The following is a 13343-nucleotide window of genomic DNA, read 5'->3' as shown; positions in this document are numbered from 1 at the left end:
TCTTCAAATAATTTGTAATACATAAAACGAGATTAATTTTAAGATGAAACAAAAGAAACCAATGTACAGAGACAAGAGACCTCTTTCTCTTCTGAAAGTTGGAAGTTGCACCATCAGGTCAGGGGTGATGGGAAAGATGATGTGAGGACCGTTAGATACCCACTATTATTCTCCTCAGTCACTCATCCGTGTGGACAGTTTTTTTTTAAACCAAGCTTATTGTGAAAAACAAAGGCTTTGACTTTTCCCAGCACCAACGACATCAGCTAAAAAAGATCTTTGCTTTTTGGTGACACTGAAGCCATAGGTGGGCTACTGCATGTATGACTTTACTATAATCCAACAAGTCCACTGCCCTGTGCAGCCTTGATACCTGTGATTTTTTTTGGTCTCTCTTGTGGGTTGATCAGTTAGTTCTTCACAGAAAGATTTTCAGGTCTCCTGGTGGACGTTTTGCAAGCCCATTTGCGACCAGGAGCAGGGAAGGGGCAAGGGGTTGAAGTTACAGAGGTCTGCTTGTGCTAGGACACAGGCCCACTCACGTCGTTGCCTGCTGTTCCTAGTCCAAAAACTCTCTGTCTGTAGTGAAAAGAAATTCATTTCTGCTGTGGAGTGGGGAAGATGGGACAGCTGTTTGGGTTGCAGACGTTGGTGGGGATGTTGGAGGGGCGGGTGGTGCTTTCTTAGCAGAAGAGCAGCAGTTCATTGCTTAGCTCCATCCTCCACTCTCTTGCTTAGTGATGCTACCTAGAGCCTTTGGGGGATTTTGCTGGGTAAATTAGGTTGTTTTAGGCTCCGACTCCTGGCTTGGGTTCCTGTTTTTCAGTGGAGGCTGAGTCCCAGGGGTTACCTGTTAGGTTTGCCTCACCCCCAACTCCAGCTGTTAATGGGTACTTGTAGTGACATTTTGAGCCTAAAGGAATGTGTTGATACACCACTTTTTTGAAATATTGTTTAAGTAGTAACATACATGACACTTCTAAAAGTTTTTGAGACTTAGTATGTGCTGAATCCCATGATAATATGTGGTTTTTGTTTGTTTGTTGTTTTGTTTTTTGAGACAGAGTCTCTATATAGCCTTGGCTGGCCTGGAACTCATTGAGGTTCACCTTTCTCCACCTCCTGAGTTCTGGCGTTAAAGACGTGTACTGGGCCTGGCTTTGCGGGTGTTCTCTTACCATTCTGAACCTATTAGTGCTTTCCATGATGCTAAGACGAAGACTGTTAGAGATGTTAAGTTGCCCTATGGTCACATCATTCCAAGCTTGCAACTGACCTGTTTCCACTAACTCTGTCTTTGCCTTTGTTTTCCCTAAATGCTGTCTCCCAGAACAAACCAATCACTGAGTTTTCTCTGTGTGTCCTAACTCAGTAATTGTCCCCTCTCTCTCACCATCTTTATCCAGCTTACCTTGAGCCTGTCCTTGCCCTTTACCCTTAGTGCCACCAGCGTCTGATCTGGGCATTGCTCTTGGCCTGCCCTGTCACCTCCCTGCTGTTGTCTAGTCACTGGTTGGTTCCCTTTTGTGCTCTTTCTCGGGGAAGCTCCTCCAGGGTTTCTCGGCCAGGGGCCAGCATTGGGTAGTAAGTCGCCAGGCTAACCACAGTCAACCACAGCGTTCATCTCATTTTATATATCTTTGCCCCTCAGGCCGACTTCTCATTTATAAATTAGAAGAATGAATAGTTATGATTCATTCAAATGTATAGAGCTTTTAAAGATGTCAAAGGAACCGGGTGTGGTGGTGCATGCCTTTAACCCTAGCACTCCAGAGGCAGAGACAGGTGGATCTCTGAGTTCGAGGCCAGCCTGGTCTACAAAGTGAGTCCAGGACAGCCAAGGCTACACAGAGAAACCCTGTCTTGAAGGGAGGGAAAAAAGATGTCAAAGGAGAAATTAATCTATAGGATGTAGAGAAATTCTAACACATTGTTAGTTGTAAAAACATTTCCAGGGTGCTACCTGAATTCCTATTTGATGGATAAATCTGTTAGCCAACTTTGCCTGTCTTCAAATGCAAAACCTCAAACTTGGACAACACTCAGAAATAGTTTCATAAAGAGATATTTGTAGAGCCGGGCATGGTGGCGCATACCTTTAATCTCAGTACTCGGGAGGCAGAGGCAGGCGGATTGCTGTGAGTTAGAGGCCAACCTGGTCTACAAAGTGAGTCCAGGACAGCCAAGATAACATAGAGAAACCCTGTCTTGAAAAAAAAAAAAAGAAAAGAAAAACAAAGCAAAAAGATATATTTGCAGCAATGGTTCTGGCAGAGGTGGAGAGGAATTCTTTTGTCCCCTGCCCTAATGCACGCGTGCACTCAACATTTGGCCATACCTAGGTGCATAGTAGATGGAGACCAGGGATCTGCTGAACATAGTGCTCAGAAATGGGGTGAATGTCACTGTTGAGGAATGCTAGGTACACAGATGGTCATAACTCTTCATTGCTTTTTTTTTTTTCAAAAGATAACTGAAGGTGGTTTTGGTTTTGTTTGATTTGGGTTTTTTGTTTGTTTGTTTGTTTGTTTGTTTGTTTTGTTTTTGTTTTTGTTTTTCAAGACAGAGTTTCTCTGTGTAGCCTTTGTAGACCAGGCTGGCCTTGAACTCAGAGATCAGCCTGCCCCTGCCTCCTCAAGTTCTGGGATCACAGGCATGCACCACCATGCCCAGCTGATAACTGAAGTATTTAAGGAAATCTATGTTTCTGTGTTCAGATCAGTCAGCATGTGTTTTTATATTCATGGGGAATTTAGTCATATAACATGAAAACTTGGTCTCCGTAGTTAGAACCTATGCTTGTCCCTAATATCTGTGCCTTTGAAAGTGGAGCCTTACTAGTCCTGTGCTGAGGGCTAAGAGGCTGTGGTCACTGTCTCTGAGAGAGCATCTGTGAGTGCAGTATCTCTTCTGTAATGCTTGCTTGTGTTCCTCCTGACCTTGAAGGACTTTGTACATTGCACTGTAAAGCTAGGCTCAGTTTACTCTTGCTTTAGCTAATCCTGTGTGCTTGTGTGGACTGAAAGTGCTTAAGACAATCGAAACGGAGGAGGAGGAGGAGGAGGAGGAGGAGGAGGAGGAGGAGGAGGAGGAGGATTGTGGAATTGCTTGTGCAGTTAGATTTGCTTTCAAAGCTGTTAAGGAAAAGCATGTGGTGTTAATGTTTTGTTCATAGCTCCCTGGACTTCAGTACACTTGACCTCCATGTTGATTTTTAGCTCTGTTTCTAGTGAAAATATTGAGCACTGTATGATAACTGGTGGTTGATTGTGCTATAAAAATGCAATTAGCTTTATTCAACTTGGTGGGAAATGATAATAAGAAGGAACAGTGATGTAACATGCTATATTTATATGGTCACAGTTAAACAGAAATTGACAACTGCTCTTGATGGCCAAGAGAGATGGTTTAGTAGCTAAGGCTATTTGTTGTTCTTTTTTGTTTTGTTTTTTTGAGATAGGGTCTCTCTGTGTAGCCTTGGCTGTCTTGGACTTGCTTTATAGACCAGGCTGGCCTTGAACTCACAGCGATCCGCCTGCTGTTTCTCCAGTGCTGGGATTAAAGGCATGCGCCACCACGCCAGACACAACTACTTGTTCTTGAAGAGGACGCTGCTTTAAGTTCATATGGCCGCCTACAGTCAGCTGTCAACTAGCTCCAGTGAATTGGAAGCTCTCTTGTGGGCATTAGACACATGGGCACATACATAGATACAGGCAAAGCTCTCAAACACATGAAGAAATAAGACTCAGTGTTTTGATTTTTGAAAAACCAGTGCTTTAAGATCAAATGTCTTTTTGTTCCTACCTGATGATTTTGTCAAGGAGAAGTGGTATGGTTTTTCTGTAAGTAGGTGCGAATAAACTTCAGTTAACTTTGTTTAAATAATAGTAGCAAAACAAAACAAAACAAACAAACAAACAAGCAAAAAAACCAAAAAACCCTATAGTCCATCATCAGCTGAACTCAAAACAACCAAAAGAAGATAGAAGATTATTTACTTTTTACTTGTTTAAAAGAAGTCCAGAGGCGCATTTTATTCAGGTCTAGTGTGTTGAGCAAAGGCCCGAGCCCAGCCTCTCCCTAGAATGCTGTGCCAGCCTTGACTTGTGGCTTTCTAAGGTGCATACTGGAGCTCATGTTCATGGGTAAACTCTGACCTGGCCCCTTGGTGGTCTGTAAGCACCTCAACTTTGTCAGGTGACACAGTGACAGGCCTGTCAGCTATATCAAAGGCTATTTAGCCACCAGTGTCCTGAGGTAGATACCTTGTGTGTGCAGCAGTCCTTGTATCCAGTCCAGATACCAGCTGGCACTTGGCACTGTTCATATAGTTTGTCTGATGTCGAACAGCAACAATATAAGTAAGGTGATGAAAATGCCTCCCCATGTCAGCCTGGAACCCCGCCCTGCAGGGCTTGGGGTCTGTGCTGCACCAGGGTCCCTACTTCCTAACAGGAGTCTGTCGCACATACATTTTTAAAGTCTCTTTTATTTGGGCTTCTTATGCCTCTTTCTCCCTTCTCTATCCTAGTCTGTTCCAATTCCCCAACATCAGGTAGGAGAGAAAGAAGGTTAGAGGGGAGAGGGGGCGTAGTTCTCTTCAGCCACTTCCTGCTGGTTAGAGCCATTGGGTTCCTTGGAGCAAGTCTTAATCTGCATTTCAGGATATCCCTGACTTCTTCTGGTGAAACTGCATCAACAGCAACCAGGGGCAGCATGGGGGAGCACCAACATTCTTTCATCATACCTATTTTCCAGCTAGTTAGAAGTTTCAAGAGCCAAGAAGCTGCCCCAAAATTGCCCAACACTTCTCTGTAGCATCTCATTAGCCAAAATCCAGTCACGTAGCCTATGTGCTTTAAGTGAGTCTGGGAAGTCTTGGATAAAAGATAATGGACTCAGCCCCAAACTGGCTTCTGTGTGCGTGCGTGTGTGCATGCGTACAGTATTGTGAAATTCTTTGGTATTGTGAAAATACTAAAAATAATGACTATACTCTCTCTGTCCTCTTAAATGTTATGAAGTAATATAATGTATGGAAATTGGTTCTGGGCTTGCTCCTCTCTTCTTCCTTCTAACTTTCTCCTTGTGGAGAAAGCAAAACCAACCGTTCTGTCTTCCTTTTTTTTTTTTTTTTTTAGGACTTTTCGTGACATCTCTGAAGATCTGAAATCTTCAGTAAATTGACCTGGCTTCACTACAGTGACTTCTGGGGAGTTCCACCTTGGCAGTGAGTCCTCCCAGCTGCAGCCTCTGTCCGGTTAGCTGTGTCTGGCAGACAGGGGCGCCCAGAAAAGAAGCAGAAGCCTCCCCCGGCCTTACACGCAGAACACCGAGTGAGAGAGAACTTGCTCTAGGCTGCCTTGCATTTTAAAACACAGCTTGAGAGTTGAGAACTGTTAGCTCACGGCTCATGCTAAGATGGCTTGACATGTTGCGGTTCATGCACTGGTACCAAGGCCTGAAATTGCCCTCTTGGATTATCTACTGCAGTGTGTATTTATAAGTTTGTTTGGCGGAATCTAAGATACTTGCTATTAAAAGTATATTCAGTATAATTTTTCTCCTGCTGTAGGAGTTCTTAGCCCATTTTCAGTGACAAGGCTTTCCCTTTGGAGTATGGTATAGTAAGCAGGAAAAGTGAGTCTAATACTCTTGAAAAGACCGCTGTCCTCTTCTTGGAGAGGAAAGAGGGGGTCTTAGGGGTGAAGGGATGGTGTGTATGCTGTGACGAAGAAGCAGTAGGAGTGGAGCTCTTCTTCCTCTTCCTTCCCTTCATGCCCTCCTTTCAGTGTCGCCAAATTTCTACAGCTTTCCTGACCACGTTGAATGACGATCTTTATTGAGCTGCTATAAATAGGAAGGATGTGATAGAACCCACGCTGTCAGCTTTCATAACTGCTCATAGGAGGAGACTCTCAGGTGTAGTGGTTGTCTGGTTTGTCCCGTTAGCTACTTAGTAGCAGTATTTTCTCTGTCCTGCTTTAGCACAGTGCCTTGCACATGTGGGTCTAGATGAACGCTGGCTGAGTTGGGCTGTCACTTTGTACACGTCTCAGATACGACATAACCACATAGTGCTTTATACTTTACACAGCTCTTGTTCATATTGCTTTACACACACTTCACACCAGTTCTTGCAGCTTTGTGCTCTGAGCGCTGTCACACTGAGGGGAAGCTAAGCTTCAGGACAGTGGCCCCTGCAAAGCCACTAAGTATTGTGACTTGTCTCCCACCTTCTGACTTTACTCTGTAAACTCTGTCGTAAGGCACTTCTTATGGCTTTGGCAGTTTCGCAGTCCTGTAACCCAGGTGTTGTCATTCATTTGTGACAAGTGAAGGAAAGCCTGTCTTGGTTCAAGGGACAGCCTGACCTAGTCTTGGGCCCTTTCCAGCTCTTCAGTCTCCAGCTTGCCTGTGCTTCTGAGGGAATGCACAACAGAAGGGATTTGTTTCAAAGATGTGTGTTTTCTTTTTTAAAGTATTTAAAGCTAGTATTAATTTTTCCTAAAACATCTCACTAAATGTATAAATTTATTCATGTTACAGTTAGTAAAATCCACGTGCAGGAGTGTCTTTTGACTTGCTGTGTATAATGTAGCAGTGCAGGTCTCCTGGTTGTATCATGAATCTTTCACCATTATGACCGGTTATCCCATCATCACCTGATAGATTTGACCACTAAATCACTGACTGTTTTTTAATCAGTTGCTTATTTGCTCATGAACAGATTTCTTGAGTGTTAGTAAACTCTAGGCACCATGCCAGGGGCTGCACAGGTGTGAGATAACTCTTAAGGTGGCCTCTCTCACCATCTACGTATCACACTAAAGCTAAAATTCTTGCATTAAAATAGTTGAGAAGAGAAACCAAGGTTGTGTTTGTTTACTGTATCAAGATAAGTTTATAGCTGTAATTACCACATGCTCATAAGAGGCAAATATACACGGTGACTTTGTGCATATACAAATTATGTTGCTCCAATAGCAAAATTGCAAAAACCTAAGTTGGAGCTACTTCACAGCTGTTGGTTCATAGGACAGCTCTCAGTCTGAATGTAACGTTCTTCAAGGGGGACTCTGAGCTCTTAAGAGAGTCCTTTAGAGCTGCCTACAGCAGTGGCAGTGCTGTAAACCTGTCATGAAGTTTTAGGTGCAGAGGTCCCACACAGCCCTGATGAGGAAATTCAAACCACTCCACTGCCATAGTAAACCCAGGACGGCTACCAGTTGGGTAGGTTGGAACCAGAAAAGCACCCTGGCACGTGTCAGGCACAGGGATGTTTTACAAAATTTTCCAAGGACAGATAGAGAGCAGATAGCATGATGAGGTCAGAGTCTTCAGCTTAAGTCCCTAATCTACCCTGAAGAATTTGCCTGGAATTTGACCTGGGAAGAAGTTCCTTTAAGAACAGAGAGGGTATCTGTGCCTGGCTTGTTTTGTTTGGTGTGCATGTGTGCCTGCATACATTTGTAAACAGGACTTCAAAGCTCAGGAGAAGGCAGCCGTAAGGCAGAAGTGACTTCAGTAAAACAGGACAGGAATCTTTCCTATATAGGAGCTCAAGGATTATCATGTAGATACATAAGGATTAGCTTAAGGTTCCCATTTGCTGTCAGTTTAAGCTGACTGGTACAGAGGGAACTGAAAAGCTGTGCACACCCATTTCCTCCTGTTTCTGCTGGGAGAGAATGAGGTGTAGGCCTGGAGGGACGAGCCTCACATATGTACATCCTTCCTGAAGCCCATACTGTATTTTTTAGAAGTGATCTATGGGCCCCTTTGGCTGCCAGATACTCTAAAACTGAGTCTCCTAACCTTTCTTCCCCAAGAACTGGCTCTGAGACGAGTCTGGGTTAGCTCTTGACTGTGGGAAATGCCTAGATGTGTCATGTGGAGACCCTGTGTCCAAACTCTGTGGCTTTAGGGATGGCGGCTGCTTGTCCCAGTCAGTGTACACAGGCAGCTAAAGCACTGGCCGGGCAGGGCCTCCTGGCTAACCGTGGCCTTGATAAGAACTCACCATGCTCTCTGAGGACCTCTGCGTCCCTCCATTTCCACTTTGTTAGGTGACTGTTTGAGAAGTGTGGCTAGAAATGCTGGGTATTCCAGGCCAACGGGGCTAGACTAGAATGCGCTCGCTGAGGCCATCTCCAGAGGTTTTAACTTAGTCCGGACCTCCCAGCATCTCCTGAGGCTCTCCCCCAGCCTTTCCAAGAGTATCACAGCGGGACTTTGAGTGCCCTTTTCACAGTGAAAATTTCTTATGGCAACATACTCCCAAGTTCTTGTTCCTTCAAAGAACAACTACTATTTATTTTCTATTTATTTATTTTTTATCAGTTTCTTATCATTGCTCTTTTTGCCATCAAATGTGTTCATTTTATTAACGCCCTAAGATCTGGGGACAATCCCTACCTGAAGCCACTAAGCAACCTTCTTGGCAGCTTGGAAATAAATACTCAGACCTAGGCAAAGAATCTTCTTACCAGTCCCACAAAAGTTTGCTACTTGAATGGGCTGTTATAATGAGATGATGTGATTGTTTTAGAGATGGAAACAAATTTATAGGTAAAGTAGCTTATGTAACAGCCAGTTAGCAACAGAATCCAGAGTGGAGGACAGATCCTCTCCCTCTGGCCTGCTTTCTGCTTCTCTTCTCTTTTCCTCATAGCGCAGCCACTTTTGTCCCCCCCCCCCCAAAAAAAAGTTCCATATAGCAGTTGTTTGTAGAGTTAATAGAGTTGTAAGAGAAACACTGCTGTGGGAGGGGAGATTCCATGGTCAATTAAAATTGAGGAATGCTAAGTAATTTCCTTTCCCTGGGATGTCTCTGAGTTTTTATTATGCCCTGACACATTGTGGACTTAGCAGGGACCTACTGTTGCACTTTATGTTGTGCCCCCATCCTTTCTCCCTTTTCGACAGCTTTTAATTAGGTTTACAGGTCTTTTAGAAGACAATGCCGAGTGAAAATACTGACAGTAAATTTGTTACCACAGAACCATGGATTGGTGACAAGTCCCAGCAGTCTAGTGAGACACCAGAATAAAGGTTCACTTGCTGTCCAGAGCCACACTTACAGGAAAGAAGTACTTCCCCCATGTGGCACACAAAATCAGTGTTCATGTTTGGTTTTGCAAGTTATCCAAGAATCAGTTAATGGGAATTCATTGATGATGTTCATACTGCATCTTAGCAATGCTTTTGTATGGCACTTTGTAACTTTCAGACACTTTTGGGGACAGCAAGCCAGACAGTATTACAGCCATTGCACGGGCATGGCACTAGAAGCCCTGAGGAATTTGTTGTTGATTTCTTCTCGTCCTCCTCCTCCTCCCCTCCTCTCTCCAAAGTTTACTTCACAAAAGGATGGAGCCAGAATTTGATTACAGCCTCTGACTCCAAGTCCAAAGTTCTTCACACTGGTCTTCTAGCTTTATGTATACAGTGAAAGGTGTGGAAAGAAATCTACCATTGTTTTTGCTCATTGTGAAATCCCAACCCAGAAGTGTACCTCTTACTGCAGCTGTCCTTGAGAAAACTTGGTCCTTGCAGTGCCACTTGTTCAAGTACTTGGATTGTACTTCAAATACTGTTTGGTTGTGAAACTAAGTTTGAACATATGGTTGTAATTGTTTAATTCTGAAAATGCATCGCCTCTGCATCCTCAGGTGAAGGAGAGAGGTGGTTTGAAAGGAAAAATAGTGTTCAAATGTAACAATAAAATAGCACTTATTACACAAATGCAGCTTCTTAGTTTTATTTGCTTTCACGACTTACTGATGTAACAACATCTTTGTAAAATGTAAAAGTATATTTTGAAATAAAGTTACAAATGTTGGACGAAACAGATGATAAACTCAGTCTCTTGTTTCTTGAGAAATCTGAATTTTATCCAGACTTTCCCTGCATATCCTACCTTTGGTACCAGTGTGGCCCCTGGCCCCAGTATTTTTATGTAATTGCTCATCTTACGTGAGGGAAACTGTCTGGGGAGTGGATGTTTGCTCTCTCAAGAGGCCAGAGGGTCCATAGCTGAGGCAGAAGTCCTTAGTGCTTTGGAGGAAGGCAACCTTGTGTAAAGCATGAGGGTGGTTTGAAGGTAAAAGTTGGACAAAGGGCCTGAAGAGGTGGCCCTGCAGTTAAGGGCACACACTGCTCTTCCAGAGGACCCGAGCTAAATTTGGAACACCCACAATAGACAGCTGGTAACCACCTGTAACTCAGGCTCCACATGGATATGCCCACATATAGGCACAATTTAAGAGAAAAAGAACAGCCCGGGCGTGGTGGCGCACGCCTATAATCCCAGCACTTGGGAGGCAGAGGCAGTTGGATCGCTGTGAGTTCGAGGCCAGCCTGGTCTACAAAGCGGGTCCAGGACAGCCAAGGCTACACAGAGAAACCCTGTCTCGAAAAACAAAAACAAACAAACAAACAAAAAAAGAGAGAGAGAAAGAACAGAAGGACGAGTTGAATCCAGGAGCTCTTCTTTTTCAGAAAAGCCTGTGCTTTGCTGTCTCCATTGCCAGAGATACCCGAGTGGTTTGGCGGATGAAGCTGGCCCCTGCAGCTTTGCTATCAGCACTGCAAGTTGAGCCCATCAGTCTAACTTGATGGCTGGAGAAAGCCTGTCTCAGATTCCTTTTTGACCCATAGATGCCCAGATAGATGCTCATTAGCAGCTATGATCCTTGAGTCTAGAATCTTTCCTAAAATACAGGCTTCTGGATGTCTGCCTTGGCTCTGTTCCTGGAGCCAGAGGAAAAGGAGCTTTGGCACTCCCTCTCTTCACAGGGATTCTGTGTGAGCTCAGGGTTGGCCAAAGAATGGATGCTTAGCCTTAGGTGACTTCGGTCAGAAATAGGCATGTGTATGTGTGGTGTGTGACAGGGTTTCTCAGTGTACAGACCTGGCTATCCTGGACTCCCTCTGTAGGCCAGGCTGCCCTCCAACTCATAGACATCTACTTGTCTCTGCCTCCAAGTGTTGGGATTAAAGGCACATGCCACCACCACCTGGCAGGCACATCTTTTTATTCAAGGAGCAGTTAACATGCTGCTAGTTCTTGCCTAATACTAAAAATAAAGGTTTTTCTTTAAAGATACAGTATTTAGCAGTGAGCAAAACTTGTTTTTTTATTCTCTTGAAGATGAATTCTAAAGACACTACAAGATACACTGCCTTCTTGCTGAGCATCAAGATACTTAAGTAATGTATTATCAAATGTTTCAACTCGGTGTAAAAGACAAATAATCAAAAAAGAGGAGTGGAGGGGAAAATGGGACAGACGTTGCTGGGAAGCTATGGAAAGATGATCACAAGCGTAATCGGCTCAGGGCAGAGGTTCCCTACCATTTTTTCTTTTTTTCTTTCGAGACAGGGTCTCTCTATGTAGCCTTGGCTGTCCTGGACTCGCTTTGTAGACTAGGCTGGCATCGAACTCACAGCGATCCGCCTGCCTCTGCCTCCCGAGTGCTGGGATGAAAGGCATGCGCCACCACCTCCAGGCCTTCCCTACCTCTTTTCAACCCCATCAAAACATGTAGGAATATTTATGAGAATTCAGAATTGATTTTTGAAGCAAATGGTTTTTTTTCTTTGGAGGGACGTTTGTTAAGGGCAGCTGTCTCGTGGTTATAGGCCGTATGAATATGGGGAGGCCCTCCAGGTGTTTTCGGGTAAAGAATACTTTGGAACACACCCTTAAAGAAAGAGGCACTAAGATGCCGAAGGGGACGGGCCTGCAGAGAGCGGAGCTGGGGCAATGGCAGCGGTGGGTGGGGCCTCCCAGGGATTGGGGCGCAGCTAGTGAGGTGGGGGGGCGTGCTGTCCCAGAGGCAGAGCAAAGGAGCCGGACTGCTGCCCTCCAGACTATGGGGGGGTGTGGGCGGGACCTGGGGTAGTGCTGGAGGGTGGGGACAGAGCAAGGTGGAGTGGCCTCGGGGGCGGGGCTATCCGTCCCGGGATCGCACGGAGGCGGGGCCGAGACGGTGGCAGAAGGCTAGGGGTGGGGCCTCGTTGCAGCGAGGCAGCGGGCTACCGGCGGGTTAGTTGGCGGGCCCTCGGTAGTGCGGGGAGCGGGCTGTAAGATCCGCACAGGGCCATGGCCGCTTCTCCTGTCCATGGCGGCAGCAGTGCGGGAGCTGTCCACTCCTCTAACGCGTCTGGCTTCGCCTTCGACTCCGGACTGGAGATCAGAACGCGCTCGGTGGAGCAGACGCTGCTGCCCCTGGTTTCTCAGGTACCGCGGCCCCGGTTCCCCGTGTGCGCAGCCCGCGATGGCGGCGACCGCTCTTCCCAGGTCCGGCATGGCGGGGCGGGAGGAGGCGCTGTCCCGCATTCCTCGAGCGCGGCGGCGGCGCGGCGGGACTCGCGTGGGGGCCCGGAGCGGGGCGGCTACTCCTGGGCACGCAGTGAGGTGCTGGAGCCCAGCAGGTGCGTTGTCCGGCCTAAGTGTCCGGACCCGCCTGGCGCTGCTGCTCCAGCCGAGTGAGGCCCTACTGCGGCACAGTAGGACCCCATTGGGGTTCCCTGGCTCCCAGAATCAAACTGGCTGCCGCTGCGTAGTCTGCAGCCGCCACTGTCCGCAACTCAGGCCAGACCCCGGCGCTGGGCGCAGACTAGGGCATTCCAGTGTGCCTCCCACTCCGGCTTGTTCTCCAAGGCCTTTGTCCCATTCCCTTGGTCGTGTGTGGGCTCGCCCAACTCCCACCCACTCCGGCCACCTGTCCTGTCCCTCCCTGTCACTTGCCTACTCACCTCTATCTGGACTTTGCAGAGTGACGGGAAGGAGTGCTTGCACACTTTTTGCTAGGTCTCAGTTGGGGTAAGTGCATTATTGTATTTGTGGGTTATAAAAGAAGTCTAGAATCAGCTAAGTGATGTGCTTAACTTAAAAAAAAAAAAAGAGGTTTTGTTTCTCAGAGTTGAGGTATACATAACCTGAGGGCTAGAATTCCTCACCTACAGCTGTGGTACTGTGCCAAACACCAAGAGAAGAATTTTGTCTTTGGCTCTGTGTTGGCGATGTGTGTGACTCATACTAAGCTTGTAACATCTTGGTGACTCATACCAGGATTACCAAGAGTTTGGAGGTAGAAAGGATCTTAAATTATCTGACTCTAAATTTAAAAATGATTTCTTATAACAACCTCAACACCTGGCCACCAATGTCTTACATAAACACTTTTAGTGTAGGGGAGGTTGCCACTAGTCTATAGACCTTTAAATACTGCCTGTTCCAGCCCGGCCCCGAGAATATTTGAAAATTTGTAGTTTTATATGTCCCCTAGATTCTTCTAATGGTTATTAAATAAATATTTCCATTTTCCTCC

At 45.9% G+C, this 13343-nt stretch overlaps 2 protein-coding genes across 6 annotated transcripts in view; both read left to right on the top strand.

Annotated features, from left to right (window-relative positions):
* Nucleotides 1-9854, top strand: part of TMEM245 (transmembrane protein 245) — a 73315-nt gene extending 63461 nt beyond the window's left edge. For all 4 annotated transcript variants that reach the window (XM_084775930.1, XM_084775931.1, XM_084775932.1 and 1 more), the window contains one exon: nucleotides 5145-9854. In XM_084775930.1, the coding sequence (XP_084632056.1) occupies nucleotides 5145-5190 (46 nt within the window). In that variant the 3' untranslated portion in view covers nucleotides 5191-9854. The remainder of the gene's footprint in view (nucleotides 1-5144) is intronic.
* A 2149-nt stretch (nucleotides 9855-12003) lies between these two features.
* CTNNAL1 (catenin alpha like 1) overlaps nucleotides 12004-13343 on the top strand; it is a 57127-nt gene continuing 55787 nt past the window's right edge. Inside the window, exon 1 of one of the 2 annotated variants that reach the window (XM_084775970.1) lies at nucleotides 12004-12250. In XM_084775970.1, the coding sequence (XP_084632096.1) occupies nucleotides 12113-12250 (138 nt within the window). In that variant the 5' untranslated portion in view covers nucleotides 12004-12112. The remainder of the gene's footprint in view (nucleotides 12251-13343) is intronic. The other variant, XM_084775969.1, reaches the window with a different exon arrangement.

The sequence above is a fragment of the Acomys minous genome, assembly GCF_964271855.1.
Source record: "Acomys minous genome assembly, chromosome: 1".
NCBI classification, from domain to species: domain Eukaryota; kingdom Metazoa; phylum Chordata; class Mammalia; order Rodentia; family Muridae; genus Acomys; species Acomys minous.
Note: the sequence above shows the minus strand (reverse complement) of the source record. Positions and strands in the feature narration are given on the sequence as shown.